At 40.0% G+C, this 18,353-nt stretch overlaps 1 protein-coding gene across 2 annotated transcripts in view; it reads right to left on the bottom strand.

Annotated features, from left to right (window-relative positions):
- Positions 1 to 526: 526 nt before the first annotated feature.
- hip1 (huntingtin interacting protein 1) overlaps positions 527 to 18,353 on the bottom strand; it is a 48,768-nt gene continuing 30,941 nt past the window's right edge. For both annotated transcript variants that reach the window (XM_051861551.1, XM_051861552.1), the window contains exons 11-31: positions 17,463 to 17,606; positions 17,286 to 17,383; positions 17,096 to 17,168; positions 16,356 to 16,539; positions 15,581 to 15,669; positions 14,711 to 14,827; positions 14,484 to 14,585; positions 11,890 to 12,084; positions 11,527 to 11,674; positions 11,331 to 11,417; positions 9,620 to 9,727; positions 8,940 to 9,076; positions 7,492 to 7,602; positions 7,329 to 7,387; positions 6,396 to 6,489; positions 6,206 to 6,306; positions 5,611 to 5,716; positions 5,399 to 5,522; positions 3,347 to 3,408; positions 3,154 to 3,271; positions 527 to 2,976 (exon numbers count right to left, since the gene is read on the bottom strand). In XM_051861551.1, coding sequence (XP_051717511.1) covers positions 2,966 to 2,976; positions 3,154 to 3,271; positions 3,347 to 3,408; positions 5,399 to 5,522; positions 5,611 to 5,716; positions 6,206 to 6,306; positions 6,396 to 6,489; positions 7,329 to 7,387; positions 7,492 to 7,602; positions 8,940 to 9,076; positions 9,620 to 9,727; positions 11,331 to 11,417; positions 11,527 to 11,674; positions 11,890 to 12,084; positions 14,484 to 14,585; positions 14,711 to 14,827; positions 15,581 to 15,669; positions 16,356 to 16,539; positions 17,096 to 17,168; positions 17,286 to 17,383; positions 17,463 to 17,606 — 2,268 coding nt within the window. In that variant the 3' untranslated portion in view covers positions 527 to 2,965. The remainder of the gene's footprint in view (positions 2,977 to 3,153; positions 3,272 to 3,346; positions 3,409 to 5,398; positions 5,523 to 5,610; positions 5,717 to 6,205; positions 6,307 to 6,395; positions 6,490 to 7,328; positions 7,388 to 7,491; positions 7,603 to 8,939; positions 9,077 to 9,619; positions 9,728 to 11,330; positions 11,418 to 11,526; positions 11,675 to 11,889; positions 12,085 to 14,483; positions 14,586 to 14,710; positions 14,828 to 15,580; positions 15,670 to 16,355; positions 16,540 to 17,095; positions 17,169 to 17,285; positions 17,384 to 17,462; positions 17,607 to 18,353) is intronic.

Genomic DNA, 18,353 nt, shown 5'->3' with positions numbered 1-18,353 from the left:
ATTTATTTAATACACGAGTTCCACAATTTGAGTTGAATTATTGAAACTAACTTTTCCACGACATTCTAATTTATTGAGATGCACCTGTATAAAACTACGTTTTTATTATAGCTAACAGAAATGGAACAGATAGCTGCATTTATAACTACATTTTCTTCATTTTGTGTTTTTACCTACTGCTCTGATTGTTTATTCCCATATGAGGCTGGAAATTATAGTAAATCTGGTGTAAAAGAAAGTGTTATAATGTAGATTCAGACTAGAAACACAAGATGAGCTTCTCTAACCTGTATGAACTACTATTTAGTGACACCTGGTGGATTAATCTTCAACATGTCAACAGATTCAGTTATTATTATTAACAAATAATTTATGCAACTTAACTCACTCGTAGCTTAATCTAAATAATTAGACCACCTTACATCAAAATCTTTCCCTCTGACCTCCAAAAACCTCAGCAATGTGGTTATGACAACACACAAAAACTTACACAAGCAGCATTGAGACAAAACAACAAGCAATAATATCAATGAGTGAAATATTTATTTAAAAACTGAAAAATTAAACAAACCCACACACAGTTTTAGTATATATCATACAAAGATATTCTCCAAAATGTTATTGAGCGGACTTGTTTTTTCCATTAACAAAAGTGAGAGGCAGTTTAGAGGCTGGCTGAGCTGGTAAGACTAGACAACCGAATCTAAATGGTGGATAAACCATTACCGGAGGTGATGATGACACTCCAAAAAACGGAAATTAAATACCCAGTGTCGCAACTTAACATAACAGCCGAAGCAGTGCAACGAGTGAAACAATATGAGGGTATTAAGACATAACAACATAAGGGATATACAGTATATATCATATCTCAGTCACACAGCATCCACCCAAACACACACACATTATATTAGTATTAAAGAACACAAACACACACACACACACACACACACACACACACACACACACACACTCTCTCTCAAAGCATGTTCATACAGAGTCTACAGGACCCTAATGCAATCATTTTCTCTGTTGTAGTTGCTGACTGGTAGTTTGTGGAGAAGTTGAGGTAACCATGGTTTGTAGATGACTACAAGACTGCATGTCCCTGTGTCCGGCTGAGCGGAGGTTCAGCCGAGCCCTGTTGAGAGCTGTGCTGTTGGCAGACAGTGGTGGTCTACAAGGCTATGTGGTCTACATTGCTTTGACGGAGGTGGACAGGCCTCTTGAACCAAATACATTTTACATCACATTTTTCATGCTTCTCCATTTTTTGTTTTATGAAAACTTTTTCAGGGACATGGTGATAGGAAAAAATATATATTAAAACTTGGGTCCCCTTTGCGTTTGTTCATAAACTTGAAGAAACTTTGCATTTGCTCGCAAAACTTTTTTGATGGAAATAACATTTCGATGTCTTGTGAATGCAAAGTTTCTCAGGGGATCACAATACTTGTGCAAGATAATGCAAAAAATTTAAGAGCAACTACGTTTCCTGTGGAATGCAACTCTATTGCGATACAACATTGAAATTTAATTTTTCCTCCCATCTCTTACTTTTTCCCATCACCATGTTTTCTAAGGGCTTCATATCATTTCTTCTTTCTTTTAGATATCCACCAAGTTGGAAAATGGGAGTTAAAAAAAACCCAAACTAAACACCAGAGTTGAACACAGGGATGGCTATATCTGTTCTCACACCACACGGTTTTTCTACTGATTTCATGCTCTCAGTTCGCAATACCAAACTATAACTTTAAAACACTGTCCTAATGCTACTCAGATCACGATTTTAAAAGGTCTCTTTGAGGGAATGTGATCCTTGACCCTTTTTTCCCTTTTGGAAGGCACGGATGTCTCTCCTCGCCTCGGTGTGAAGGGGTGCGCGTATGTGGAGCTAGAAGAAGACAACAGGAATTAACAGATACTGTCATATTAACAGCGTGTAAACCGTACGGGACCGTTTTATGGGCCGTTACTAATACAATACGGTGCATTATCTATCTGTGCTCAGGAAACCTAAAAAGAGCTAATAAAACAAAAACGATGAGCTCTAGCCTGACGTGAGGTCTCACAAAAACAGTCAGTTCATAGTCAGTCATGGACTTGAAATAGGTGAAACACATCAGGACACAGTTTTGTCGAAATATCATATGTTAGATGAGCTATTTAGCAGTTTGTCCCTAAAAAGTGAACATGGTGAAACGGTAAAAAGCCTGTGGATTAAATCTATTTAGGGTTTCTTATAAAATCAATGCCTCGGGAACATAATCAAAAGAAAATACTACATACAGAAAAAGCACATCTCTGTTGAGTTTGTTAGTGTTTTCAGGTGTTAGTCCACAGTGGTCATCATCTACTACATCCAATGCTCTCGTTTTAGTTCAGTGACCACTGCTAAGGGGACTAGGGAAGGGCGGACCCAGACAAGGACGATCCTACACGACATTAAGGAATGCGTTTGATAGGTGGAAGTCACACAGCTGCTGTTTGTAAAAGTTGAGTCAGGAAGGGTCACAGCACAGTGCCATTTCCTGCAAAATGGGGTGACTCGCCCTTGTGCAATGCATCATGGGATGTTTCACGAGGAGACGGGATTGTTCTAAACGGTCGGGGTGGGGGAAGATTCTCCATTCCTTATGAGGAGGAAGAGGAAATGAAATACTCAGACAGTTCAGCGAGCCTGCACTTCCCTCTCTGTCCACTAGGTGGTGCCATCCACTTCCTGCCTTCCCCTCCCTCCCCCTTCGTCGCACACTATCGTCACACTCCTCACGTCTCCTGACTCCACGGGCAGGGGAGGGAGCAGGTTAGAAAAAAGCACCTTTTATTTGGCTTAAAATGTACAATAAAAGAAATCAAAAGAGTTAAAAAGTACAATAAAAAGGGAGAAGGGAAAGATAGTGTGTATATAAAGATGTCAAGCGCCCCGTCTGTAGGGCCGCTGCACAGAACACCACAAGTCTCAACCCGTTCCTGCAGAAAAACACAAAAGAAAGAGTGAATTATGCACAAGCAAACAAACCACACCCTTTGCACCACCAATTAGCTTGTCACTCCATATTCAGCTCTAAAAATCTCCATCCACCCCACTCGCTAGGGAATTCTGGGATTTTTGAGGAATCATGTTTGTGGTGTTATTGGGGGTCTTACCCTCATCCTCTCCTCCCCAGCCCTCTGCGACGCCAGCAAGGGCGTAATGCTTCTTCCTCAGTTCGCCCAGACGCTCCCTCTCTTTCTGCAGCCGGGTCTCCAGCTCCAACACCAGCACCTGAGACACAATAAACAGTCAGATTTGTTCACATAATTGCACAAAGACATGGACAACAGGTTAACACTCGCTCACCTGTGCGTCCATTTCTTGCCTCTTGATCTGAGTGAGTGTCATTGCGGAAAAGTCCATAGTTTCTGAAACAAAAAGAGAATTCTGCGTTAAATACCTATCAAATTGCGATTAATCGAATCCAACATAAAAGTTTGTTTACATAATATATGTGTATTATATTTACACACGTATATTTATACATATATATGTGTGTATACACACACACACCGATCAGGCATAACATTATGACCACCTTCCTAATATTGTTTCCATGAAAGGGTGTACATGGTCTGCTACAATGCTTAGGTAGGTGGTACATGTCAAAGTAGCATCCACATGGATGACAGGACCCAAGGTTTCCCAGCAGAACATTGCCCAAAGCATCACACTGCCTCCGCCGGCTTGCCTTCTTCCCATAGTGCATCCTGGTGCCACGTGTTCCCCAGGTAAGTGACGCACACCCGGCCATCCACGTGATGTAAAAGAAAGCATGATTCATCAGACCAGGCCACTTTCTTCCATTGCTCCGTGGTCCAGTTCTGATGCTCACGTGCCCATTGTTGGCGCGGACAGGGGTCAGCATGGGCACCCTGACTGGTCTGTGGCTATGCCGCCCCGTATGCAACAAAGTTTCTTTCTATCAGAACCAGCATTAACTTCTTGAGCAATTTGAGCTACAGTAGCTCGTCTGTTGGATCGGACCACACGGGCCAGCCTTCGCTCCCCAAATGCATCAATGAGCCTTGGCCGCCCATGACCCCGTCGCCGGTTCACCACTCTTCCTTCCTTGGACCACTTTTTATAGATACTGACCACTGCAGACCGGGAACACCCTACAAGAGCTGCAGTTTTGGAGTTGCTCTGACCCAGTCGTCTAGCCATCACAATTTGGCCCTTGTCAAACTCACTCATATCACATTTTTCCTACTTCTAACACATCAAATTTGAGGACAAAATGTTCACTTGCTGCCTAATATATCCCACCCACTAACAGGTGCCGTGATGAAGAGATAATCAGTGTTATTCACTTCACCTGTCAGTGGTCATAATGTTATGCCTGATCGTTGTATGTATATATATATACACACACACACACACAAACACACACACACACATATATAATATATATATAAATATAATATATATACACACACATGTTATGTAAATGCAACCTTATGTTAGATGTGATTAATCGTGATTAATCGATTTGACAGCACTACTTTCAACTCATGTCTAACAGCTTTCAGGCTATTGAGGATTTTTCTTGTTCGCCCACTTTTTTGGATAATAAAATTCTCTTTAGAATGAGAATATGAATGTCTCTCAATTTTAAGAAAAAAAAAAATCATGATTTCACCAGGCTGTTATGTGAATAGGATACTGGCTATCAATATATCATAGTATGTCAATATTTTGCGTGGGGATATATTATATCGATACACAGATGGCAAGTATCGATCTTTTCAGGGCCTGAATTTCGGCTCTTGTTTGCGAGTATTGTGCATAACTTTACTGTTAGCTCTATGCTTATATTGTAGGAAATCTCAGTAATAATTTGAAATCTTTCTTTCAGACTGTAATCACGTAGTCCACGCAAACAGAAAATTTGCAAACTGTACATTGAGTAGTATGTCATTCTGGACATAATGATCAATGAATCAAAAAGCTTTTAAATGAATGAAAGGACACACAATGTCACTGATTACATGTGACTGGTCAATGTTGTTTAAATGTCTTTGCCTCCAGAGAAGAGCATCAGGATAAGAGCTTGTATGGAGAAAAGCCTGACTGTGTGTACACTTGCTCATTCCTGTATCTCTGGAGAGCAGAGATAGTTTCCATGGCTATAGTTAAATGCGAAATGGGGCAATGTGACTGTGGAGGTCAATGAGTAGCAAAATGAGGCTGCTACCACTGTTAATACTTACTTTTGGCCCTTATTTAATGAATAATGGAGAAAAGACAAGAAATTGAGGAAACGTTGCAAGGCAGATTTGAACCTGAAATGCCCACATCCTGCCTGAAAATGTTGAGCCACTTAAACACAGGATGATGCGCCTAAAAAGACCTCACCTGTATCCTCGATCTGAGACTTGCCGGACTTGGTTGATGCCACGACCCCTGCGGTGGCCTGGGTGACCCCTTTGGAGGCCTGCTGGAGGCGGGAAAGGTTTGTACTGCCCTTGTCTGCTTTTACCTGAAAAGATAAAATAGATTATGTATCATTAAATTGCTTTAAAGTTAATTCAAGTGCAAATGTTGCTGGTGATTTGTTGGCGCTGTACCTTAGATGCTGCAACTAGCTGAGCCGTGCTGGCAGCGATCTCATGTGAACACACCATCAGCTCCTCAAACTTGCCCTTGCCTTGCACCACCTGATCAGCAGCATCACTGCAAGAAGAAAAAAAATACTTTACTTGAGGCTGCAAAATGGTAATGGTTCATATATCAGTCTGTGTATGATTTTTGTGATATGGAAAACACTGACAGAATCACAGAATCCAGTCATTAAAACGGAATTTACTGTATAATGTGGAATGTCACAGAATTTGGCAAATTTTGGATTAAGAAATCAAAATGGGGCTGTACATTTAATCAAATTCAAACCACAATATGGACTAGTGTCTGATTATTAAACCACAAAAAGAAATATAAAGTCTACATGTTCTGTGCGTCTGGAGTTAATGAGTTTTGTCTTGATTATTAAAATTTAATCAAACCATCAAAATGGAAAACACAGAAACTTGGAAAAATAATGCAATGTAATTTGGGAAAAAATAAAGCGGATTTCATTGGGCAATTGAGATTTTTAATCACTGCGCCACAGCATCCCCCAAAAATGACGAAGATTTTTATTTTCTCACTGACTATATTACTTACACCAACATGGTGGCGCCCCAGCCCACAGCCTTGGAGGCGGAAATGAGACCTTCCGTCCATCGGGAATTCTTGGCATAGAACTCCTTCATAGATGCTGCCCCCTGTGAACACAGCAGAAACTTCATTAAAATCAGTTTCTGTCATTTTACATTCTACAAAAGCAAGTTTTCAAAAAAAAACGTTCACTCACCCTGCCGCTCTCCACAATGTCCCTCTGCAGGTCTTTGGAGGACAGAACCAGCACTTTGATGGCCTGCATAAGATCTGTGCAGGACGCCAAGATCCTGCAGGGGGCGACAGAGAGCAACATTTAAATACTCCTAGGCCTGTTTTGTTTGCTGAGCATTATGGCATTTTGATCCCTTAAAGGGTTAGTTCACCCAAAAATGAAAATTCTGTCATTAATTACTCACCCTCATGTCGTTCCAAACCTGTAAGACCTTCGTTCATCTTCGGAACACAAATTATATTTTTGATGAAATCCTAGAGGTTTTCTTATCCTCAATAGAAAGCAATGAAATTACCACATTCAAGGTCCAGAAAAGTAGTAAAGACATGTCCACGTGACTGCAATGGTTCAACCTTAATGTTATGAAGCGACGAGAATACTTTTTGTGCGCAAAACAAAACAAAAATAATGACTTTATTCAACAAATTCGTTTCTCCACTGTCATTCTCCTACGCTGTTTACGTTCAGCGCTTCCAGGTTCTACATCAGAACGCTGACTCAGTATTGGCCGATTCTGTTCACGTGAGCAGCACGATGCATGCGTGTGATGCTGATGCAGAAGCCGGCCAATACTGACTATTTTAACGATGTTTCTACTACTTTTCTGGATCTAGAATGTGGTTTGTCGCTTTCTATGGAGGATAAAAAACCTCTCGGATTTCATCAAAAATACCTTAATTTGTGTTCTGAAGATGAACGAGGGTCTTATGGGTTTGGAACGACATGAGGGTGAGTAATAAATGACAGAATTTTCATTTTTGGGTGAACTAACCCTTTAACACCCAAATCCACTAAGGAATATCAACCAAATAATTTTTTTTTGTAACTGTAACCATAATCATGAAAACATTATATGCATTACATGCATAACACATGTGGCTCAGACAATCTGACCTTTCATTGACTTCCATTTTGATTCCAGTGTCAACCGCCCTGGACTTATTGAGCATTTCCTGTTGGAGAGCAAAGGGGAAAAACATTAGACAAGTAGACTGGAGCCCTTCATGTTTTATTAAGCATCTGTCTGTATGGAAGAAAAATCATACAGACTGATCACCTCAATCCTGGCAGCAGCCAACTCCACAGCTGCTGATGTGGCTGCCATCTCTTGCTCCACCAGATCTCCCAGCTCCCCTTGCTTCAATTCCAGACCCCGAGGACGCAACTTCTGTTCAGAGAAAACAGAGGAATTAACTAAGCAGTTGTGTTCAAAATAACATAAGAACATACCACTCTATTTCTGAATTATGTATATGCATACTGGAACACCTGGATGACCAAAATGTGCAGTATATAACCATTGAACACTGTGTGGATTACGGTATCCCAGAATGCAATACACTTGACCTTCTATATTTATTTAGCATGACGAAAGAAGTAATATCAGCTGTGATATTCAGTATATATCTTTTTCAACTCTTAATAGATCAGATTGCCAAATATTACATTATTTAAAAAGAAGAGGCAAAATAACCATTTTAAACAAGTCGACTTGCACCACAAGAGTAACTCGACGCAGTATGTAGGAGTATCGTAAGCTTAGACGCCTCTCGAGGTTTAAACAAATAGGGCTGTGCAACAAACTGAAGCTCCTCTTCTCTTATATCGAAATCTGACATTTCTCTTTAAAATTTCCAATTTTAGACTTTTTAATTCGTGACCAGTGTTTTGTTTTGTTCTATCCTCTGCGCTTCCACGTTCGTCATTGCATCATGCGTAGGGTCAGAGGTCACTCTTCTTCCGCAAATCAATGGCCGTCTGCCAGAAGCTAGTTATTATAGTTAATAAAGTTTTAAATATGGATATTTGTCTTACAAAAACCCATTGCTTCACTTCAGAAGCCCTTTATTAACCCCCCTGGAGCTGTATGGATTATTCTTACTATTATAAAGTTTGGAAGAGCCAGGATATTTTTTCATATAACTCTGATTGTGTTCGTCTGAAAGAAGATAGTCATATACAGCTAGGATGGCTTGAGGGTGAGTAAATCATGGGATAATTTTCATTTTTGGGTGAACAATCCCTTTAAACACCTCCTCCTTGACTCATTGATTGGATTTGCTGAATAAGATGCATTGTAGCATGCAACTCTTACAGATGTTTATTTTTCTACTGCAGTGTTCCTATCGTTAACTAAAACTACAACTATGAAAAATTGTTTTCGATATTTGAAATAAAGTTGAAATAAAATAAATATCAGATGAAAACTTAAAAAACTTGCCTAAAATGACTAAACTAAAAATATAAAAACAAACAAAAAATACATACAAAAATGAAAGCTAATTCAAAATATTAATAAATACTATAATAACCAATAAATAATATTAAAATAACACTGGGCATGCAGTATGCAGTTCCATACTACTCCATACTAGTTTTGGCATAATTTAAATCATTCAAGAAAAGTGCAAAAAACGATTCTCTCTGCCAATTACAAGCTGCTAATTTTTCAATTCACTGATTTACTATGCTAAAACAAGGACTGACTCTCAGTGGCACACTCACCTCGCCCAAGGCCATTACGGCATCCAGTGCCGACGTCAGCTGGCTGCAGTCTGCTGTCCCCATAGACTTCTGCTCCTGAAGCTGGCAAAGCAGCGCCAGGGCCTCCGCGCCACACGCCTTCACATTGTCTGCCAAAGCTGCCCACAGACAGACAAAGACAGAAACCAGAGAGCAGTCAGACGAGCCATCTGTCACCTGCAGACTCTCTACATACGCTCGGGAAGACACACATTTCCTGCCGTGAACAGTCATGACGTGATCGCTTGTGCACGTGGGAACCGCACATTAGCCGTTTTGAGTTATGTCATGTTCCTTTCAAGCATCTCTCCTGAAACAACCAGACCTCCGGCGACGGAGTTATTAACAGAACCGCAGTGACACTAATGACCTTCATGATGTATGGAGACTGACTCATTTTCTTGGACGTCTCTCTATATATGGATACAGCGGTACTGTAAAACATTAAGCAGTTTAATAATAGAAATTACATTTATGCTGCCTAGATCAAACAGATAGCTCTAGTTCTGTATGCTGATTGGTCGATACAGTGTATTAAAGCACAATGAATGTTTCCTTAAGGACGTATTTGCACAGAAATGCATCAGTTGTGCTGATGTGATTACAGAAGCTCATTAGAATATATTTTCATGGTCTCTGGGTGACTGACGTCTCATGCTCACCGTCAGCTTGTTCCACTGGCACCATGTGGGATGTGGCGCTGCCCTGCACGATGACATCGCCCACCAGGTGAGCAAACTGAGTCACTGCCCGCACCAGTCCAGACACATCTATCATACACATACAGGAAAATCAATGTGAGACAGTTAAAACATGATCATATGAGTGCCTCTCATCTCAACAGGCTAATTGAGTGTCAAAAAAAGTGATGAAATGGCGTCTGAATGCATTCATGGTGCACTTGAATCATTTTTGGTAATGGATTTATATAGGTATATCATTACATGAATATTTTTTGAGCTTGTGTATGCTGAGTGGAGAACAATGATGGAGAGTAACAAAAGTTTTCAGTAGTGTGTAAGAGTCTTTAAAATAGAGACAATTTTTCCAACAGGTAGCGGTGTAGCATGACAAATCACTACATCACAGATGTGTCACAATGTATTGCAAAGCTTTACTAGCAAGCGAGCGAGATGTTTTCCTCTGTCTCAAGTACTGCTGGGAAGGGATTCATGTCAAAGTTGATTCAGGACCTGTTTACACCTGGTATTATGATGATGCCTTTTAGTTGATTGGATCACAAGTGGATGAGGCAGGAACATACCCGTTTACACCTGGTATTTTAATCCGTGTCTTTTTTGTCCACTTTCAACCACTTCTGTCCTGATTTCTTCGAGGGGAGGGTCTATGGCCGGGTAAATGTATGTGCTTTTTCAGATCTTTCGATCTAATGGACAAAATAAGTGTGCTCAATTTACAAATGAATGCAACCGGAGATGATGGAAAAACATACGGAGAGCAGCAGCTTTTGTTTCTGCTCTGACAGCTGCAAGAGGTTAGAAATCAGGAATGGTGAGAGAACATTGTGCATGGTACGTTTTTTGTCATCAAATCAAACTTGGGTCTTCAGCTGACAAAGTTTAAATCCCGTCTGGCTAGCGCACTTCCCATAATGTTTACGCATTAAGTCAGTAGGCGGAGAGTAGGTGGTTTTTGTGGCTGTTTGAATACATTCAACCACATGAACGTTTCCACTACAAAAGCAATCCAGCCTCTGGAAGTGGTCGAAAGTGGACAATATTTATTCACCAAGTATGCATTAAATTGATCAAAGGTGACAGCAACACATTTATAGTGTAAATTTATAATATAAAATTTAAGCAGCACAACTGTTGTCAACATTGATAATAATAAGAAATGTCTCTTGAGCAGCAAATCATCATTTTAGAATGATCTCTGAAGGATCATGTGACACTGAAGACTGGAGTAATGATGCTAAAAATTCAGCTTTGCATCACAGTAATAAATTACATTTAAAATATATTCAAATAGAAAACAGTTATTTTAAATTGTAATAATATTTCACAATATTACTGTATTTTTGATCAAATAAATGCAGCCTTAGTGAGCATAATAGACTTTTCAAAAACATTAAAAAAAATCTTACCAACCACAAAGTTTTAAACGGTAGTGTACAATGAGATTTATCTAAAAGACATCGGTCTCCTTACGCAGCTTCAACATAGCTAATTACCTTTTAGCTAATTACTATTTCAGTAAAGACTAACTCTACTGTTATTTAACAACTTTAAATGCTGTGTAACTTGGCAAGCTACAGTTTCAAAGCAACTTTCCCAACACTGTTGGAGTGAACGGTACATTAATGAATGCTAGATGAGAAGGAAAATGAGAGTGTATGTACATGTAATTCACCTGTGTTATCTGATACAAAGCCGTCTCTGGCCGACTGCAGCCGCTCCACGCAGTCCAGAGCCACCTGGCACCTGGACACCAGGTAATCTACACACACAAGAAGGTCCTTTAATATTTATTATGCTCTCGTAGGGCAATTCCAGCTGTATGGTATAATCAGTGTGGGTTGTCAGGGTAATTTGAGCTAGTCACTGACCGGCCGAACTGGTGCAGCTGATGTGTGCGGGGTCCTCCAGCTGATTCAGGCTGTCCTGTACAATCCTCCCCGCCTCCTCTAGAGCTGCCCGCAGAGCCGCCCAGCGCAGAGACACCAACTCGCTCTCCAGAGCCTGCTCACGACTCTCCTACAGAAAGAAAGACAATCAAAACAATGACATAAAATCAGTTAGTCCTTTTCTGTTAGCTTTGAGATTAAGTCTATATGCTAGTGAGCTGCTAAAAGCAGAATTAACTTTTAGCAGACTTAGTCTTTTTCTTCTGGTTTAATGAAGCTGAACAATTACAAAGCCACAATTATAACTGAACAAATAAAATCAACAGTAAACACACAATATCCCACCTTCTCATTGAGTTGGTTTTGCAGGGTCTCAGCAGCTTTCACACCACTCTCTCTCTCATTGGTCAGACTGCTCTGTACACGCTCTAACTCCACCCCCAAACCTGCCAACTCCGCCTCCTTTTGAGATACAGTCTCCAAAAGCCCCGCCTTCTCAGCCTCTAAAGCAGACAGCTGAGTACTGAGCTGCTCATTTGACTACATGAAGAGAGAGAAAAAAGTTCAGTGAGAGCCATTACGTGAATTACTAATGTGACTTTTTTTTACTGTGAGAACAAGAATCTCAAGAAACTGTGTTGTTATTGTTAGAACCAGAAGTTAAAACATGAAGTGCTAAAATGCTAACTCGTTTCTGGGTTTTGGCATACAAATAAAGCATTAAATATAAAGTGAACTGATACAGTCATGATAAAGATGTTAAATGTATCTTAATACACATTTGTCTTTAGTCGAGTCAGCAGCTAGAGGCAATGAGGCAGCAGTAGAGGTGCTGCAGCAGGTATGCAGGAGACAGAAGGAAGTAGGATGGAGGGGGAGGCAGGGTGGCATATCAACTCCCACATGCAGTCTGGACATATCAACTCGGGTAATTTAGCCCCCCACACGCTAACACAAAATCACTATGTCAACCTGTGCTGGACTAATTGCAGAGACAGTGATACATGGATCCTGTGGTGGGCCGAGAGATGAATGGGGATGTATGGAAGAGCATGAAGCAGGGCTGCACGATATATCGAAAATAAAAATCGATATGGCTTAGTGCGACTGTCAGCCCACAATACAGTGCATCAGAGTCTCAGAACAGCTCGGTTAATTTACAGAGAATCAAGCCAATCTGAGAAGACAAAAACACTGGACCGTGAGCTGAGTTTCAATCTGAAACCGATGGCGCAAACATCAATTTATCAGCAACTCGTCAAAATACAAGCTTCATGGGTTAACGTTTAAAAAAAAAAAAAAATTAAGATGTACATATCAGGAGTGTAATTTAACAGTTGTACTAGGGCTGGGACAATAAATCGATTCGCAATATTTTCAAATTCTGATATTTTCCGAATGTATCGTGATTCTCTCTCGAATCGATTCTGAGCTTAGTTTTTAGGACAGGTGTGTTTTCTATTACAAGACTATAAGAACTGTCATAAGGTCAGGAGCATTGGAGAAAGTCATGTGACCCACTGAGTATTCTACCAAGTTAGGGGTATTTTCAGGACACCACAGGTGCCTGTGAATGATGTCATGGTGAGGCTTCCCTCCTCTAGGAAGGAGCCGGTTGTCCTTTTGAAAATGTTACATCTTGCCTATGATAAAGCGTTGACTATCATTTGGCAGGCTGCCACTATTAGAGAGATGGATGAGAAAAGAAAGACCTAATTGTGTGAAACTGAGGTTATTGCGAAAAAACAGATAAGAAAAGGGTATAAGAATTGCGCCCTGGCCAGAGACAATCTCAGATGTCCTGCAGGCATCTCGGCTTTGTTGCTTTGTACAATAAAGACTTATTTTGACTTTTGGAACTCTGTCTCTTGAGCTTCATCTGCAAGGAAGAGATGACTTTTCTACACAACAACAGCAGATGGCGCTCTAGGCTAGTTTTTAACCACACACTCAAATGCTCACAAAGAAGAGTACTGGAGAGTGCTCGTGCTTTCGGCTGAGTCATGTAAGAATGCTTTTATGGTGCGAGATTAATGTGAACAGCCCACTGCAAACACCCTTGTAATTTGCTTCAACCTTTTTGAAATTTATGAATGATTATTTTAGGTTTAAGTGATGTAAGGAATTGAAAGCAAGCAGAGTACGGCTGTTTCTAAAGCACATTGTGCCATCTGCTGTTAAAAACTAAGCTCAGAATCGATTCAAGAGAGAATCGCGATACATTTGGAAAATATCAGAATCGATCTAGAATCATTGTCCCAGCCCAAAGTTGTACTATAAAGTTACTTTTATTAAATACTTGATTTCATCTTGTACAGTACAACAGTTACAATACTTCTTATTTTGTTTAATATATTAATAACAAATCACAATAAAAACCACAATTATTATTATTCATTTTTACTGAATTGGTTTAAAAACAGTGGGACTGTAGCCTATGCAAACTCAAGTGGAGGGATTTGTTTTTACTCTGTTCCATTCATGGTTACTGAAAGAGGTTTGTGTTAGTTCCCGTAAAGAGTAAAATCAAAGTGTAAACACCCAAATTTCATGAAAAAATATGTTTAGCCCTAAAAGGATGGTTCACACTCTTCACGAGTAAAAAAAAAAAAAAAACATATATATTTTTCAGCTTTTTAAATTGTTTTATTTACAAAATTACCCACTCATTCTAGAATGATTTATTTTTTCCAAATAGAGCTATTCAAGTCATCTGGTGGACGTTCCTGTAATTCTTCATGTCACGAAATATATATCTCAGAAAAAGTAAATATCGCAATGTCAGTTTTTTCCAATTTTGTGCAGCTAAAGAGTGAAGATTCGTGAAGAACTGCTTGACGTTTTATTATGTTTCTTTAATTTTGTACAAGGAATGGAAAAAGGTTCATGACAGAGGTGAAGAGGAAGAGAATAATGGGTGGAGGAGGGTGAGGTCCCACCTGTTGGGAGGAGGTGACGGTACTCTTCAGGGTCTCTAGTTCTGTTCTGCTGGACATGAGCTCGGCTTGTAGAGCTTGAAGCTGCTCTAACTGAGCCTTCTCCTACTCGTGCACATACATGAGGATAGGGAAGTGTAAGACAAACATACTACAGATACATCGGGTAGAGGAAGTGTATGTACGAAGTGTGTGTGTGTGCGTGTGCGCGCATGTGATTTGTGTCCAACCTGGTGACTTGCAGAGTCCTGAGCGGCTTTCAATTTGTCTTGCATCTCTTTCTTCACATTCTCCACCTCGTCCTGGGCAGCACGGGCCACTGTCATCTGACGCGTCACCTCTGCGTTCTGAGAATCACATAGACATGTACGGTTTAGCACAGTGAAAACGTTTGGCTGACCCAGTTCCTTTCCCAAGGACGTGGCATGCACAGTTGGATGGCTCTGCGGTGGGTTTAGAGCGTGCTGCTGTATGAGAGCGAGAGTGATGACAGCCTAAGTGTGGCAGAGGACCACAATGCCAAGTTTCATCTGAAATGGAGTCTGCTGGGAAAGAGTTCTGGTGTAGGAGCTAAACCACCTGCAGGTTTACTGACAGGCCTGACGCTGAAGCAAGCAGAATGCACACTATGTGTGCAGTATGCAAATTCTCCATTTACATGGAAAACACATATTACTGACTGCATTTGCCAAAATAAGATCGCTGAGTGAGATAGTGTATCCCACAACGCAATGCACTTGACCTTCCATTTCCAGTGTGATGAATAAAATATCAGCTACGAATCTTTCTCCTCTCATTATTTGATTGGACAGCATAAGTTAATTTTTACACGCAGTAATTTCCAGAACTGGAAACTATTTACATACTTGTCCAAACTGTATGTATATATATATATATATAATTACTGTATTTATAATCAAATAACTGCAGCCTTGGTGAGCAAGAGACTTCTTTCAAAAACAAAATCCTACTGACCCCAAACTTTTGAACAGTATTGTATAACTTAGTGTTAATGTAATCATTTAGCCCTATAAAAATATAAATATAGCCATATACAGCCAGTGTGTGATCTGAATGGAGATGTAAGGACATCAATTTACCTTTCTCAGCAGGTCAGCATGGCTCTGCACCAGCTCTGTGTATTTCTCCTTCAGCTTGGTGTAGCGTTGCTCATTTGCTTGTGCTTTTCCTACAAAAAACACAAACACAATAATTACTTAATATATCAAGTATCAAAAACACAAGCCTCAGACCTTACTCTCTGTTTCACAGAACAGTTGGCAGTTAGCACCACTGAGAGCGTCAGCACAGGCCTTTGTACGTTTGTCTGCTGGTGAATTGGACTGTTGACTACATGGTTTATTAGCGTTTGATCGGTGGCTGCTGTGGACTGGGGTCCCTTCTGGCTGTTTTCCTCAGCTCCAGAGAGTAAACAGACTGTCTAAAGAACATCCATCGCCGTCCTGTATTTGTACTGACTCTGAACGGCCCTTTAATATCCTGTAACACGGTGTTCAGTGGTGCTGAGGGTTCAGTCCATAAAATGTCCCACTTCTGTATATAGTGATTATAAAAGAATAAACTGACATTCCAAAAAAAAAAAAAAAAAAAAAACATTTTGGGGTAAACCAGTTGCTGTAAATAAACTGAAGAGGAAGGAAAGAATGTTTTTTTATTTACGAAAGAGGAACAGAACAATGGTTTGTGTTGAATCCTTAAATTACTGATGTCAGTCCAAGGCCTTTGGATACTAACAGGGTCATTTAATAAGAATGTCTCATTTCGAATACAATATTTGAAATAAAGTTCAATGTAATTTTTTCAGACAAAAATATTGTAACTTGAAACATATTGTAACGGACACCAAACTCTTACTCTCGATTTCGCTCAGGCTGCGCTGTTCTTTCTCGGTGTCCTCTTTGACCCTGCGCAGGTCGTCTAGCTCCGCCCTCAGGAACTCACTCTCACCCAGCGCCTGCTGTTTCAGGTGAGTCTGCTCTGCAAGCTCTGCCTCCAGCTCATTCACACGCCCCCGTAGTGCTTGACAAAGACGGCCACTCTGAGAAAGACCAAAAGAACCATTATTGACATCTCTCTCACTTTCATTTTCACTTCTCTTTGACTGTACACTATTGTACAGTCTTCTCTTTAACTGTACACTATTGTACTACTGTACCTTCAAAAGTTTAGGGTCAGTAAGATGATTTTCTGCCCTCTTCTGCTCACCAAGGCTGTATTTATTTGATCAAATACAGTGAAAACAGTAATATTGTGATTTAAAATAACTTTTAATATTTTAATCCATTTTGAAAAGCTGCATTTTCAGCATCATTACACATACTCATTTTCAGTGTCACATGACCCTTCAGAAATCATTCTAATATGCTGATTTGCTGCTCAAGAAACATTTCTTATTATTATCAATGTTGAAAACATTTGTGCTGCTTAATACTTTCGTGGAAACTGTGATTCATTTTTTCAGGATTCTTTGATGAATAGACAGTTCAGAAGAACAGCATTCATCTGACTGACCCCAAACTTTAGAACGGTAATGTGTGAGTGTGTGTGTGAGTTTTATTACATCCTCTCCTCTCCTCTCATCTCCTGCTCATTACCTCCAATCTGAAGGACTCCAGCTCCTCTTTCAGGGCCTGTAGCTCTGCTGTGAGCTGCTCAATCAAACGGTCTCTGAGGTGAGAGATACGAATTCATGTCATCGTAATCTGTATCATGTCATCATGGTCTTATAAACTCAAAGAGCTCCTTATAACTTATTAATTATATTCCAGTATCTTCAAGGCTTACTTCTCATCTTTGCGCATGCCGTTCTGACTGTTGAAGTTGAACGGGTCTGTGGCAGCCGAGGTGCCGAAAAGGTCATCGAATTTGCTGTCCACAGCGCTCTAATGGAGATAAATCTTTAGATTCTTAAGTTTAAAGAAAATACATGAGAGCTTTGGATAGTGGGATTGTGTGTGATACCGATAAAGGTGGGATGTCTGTGTCAACCAGGTCTTCTGTCTCTACTACATGTTCACTCTCAGGGGACGAAGACTCCACTGGAATCACCACCACTGGACTGATGTGCTCGGACAGGGCTGATGCCCGCAGGAAGTTTGGCGGATTCTGAAGAAAACGGGAGAGCGATTGTAATAAAGGAAACCAGCTCCAGTTTCGGTGCAGCCTTTGCAAAGATTTCAGATAACGCCAACTTAAGACTGACATACAAAACTTTCAAGTATTATCCTTAGATTGTAACAGGGCCGTAACCACCATAGACATAGACATAAATAATTAGAAATGGCCAAATCGGGTTTACTATTGACAGAAGCAGAGCATGAATTCCAGTGTGAATTCCAGCGTAAAGCGTCAGATTAACGTTGAAAGAGAGTGAGGTAAGATGTAAATAGCGAAACATTTAGTACTGTTTTGCGATAGAAATGTTAAAAGATGGACATTAACATCCAGTGATGACAACTACAACTTTTTTCTCAGATATATCCATTTTGAATTGAAAATATGCATTTAGGCTACGTGATTCATGTAATTCCTAACTGAGTGTGACAAGACAAGAAACGTTTTACATTTTTCAAAATTTGACAAATTAGGCATCAAATAAAAGTACATGCATGCATATTTTAATGCAAATTAAAGCAAATATTATTTGCAAATAATTCAAAATGGTTATTTCCCAACTAGAATTAGACCTAGAATTTCCTTCCGTGCTCTGTTTCTTTATGCTTTAAAAAAATGGTCAAAATGACACACAAAATTGCCAAAATGCCCGTCTTGGTGAGTATTCACGTAAACACAGTCAGTTATGCCTTAAGTGGACTAAACAGTTGAGAAAGCGTGCGCACGTGTAACAATATA

Source organism: Ctenopharyngodon idella, chromosome 15 (assembly GCF_019924925.1).
Source record: "Ctenopharyngodon idella isolate HZGC_01 chromosome 15, HZGC01, whole genome shotgun sequence".
Classification (NCBI taxonomy): Eukaryota; Metazoa; Chordata; class Actinopteri; order Cypriniformes; family Xenocyprididae; genus Ctenopharyngodon; species Ctenopharyngodon idella.
Note: the sequence above shows the minus strand (reverse complement) of the source record. Positions and strands in the feature narration are given on the sequence as shown.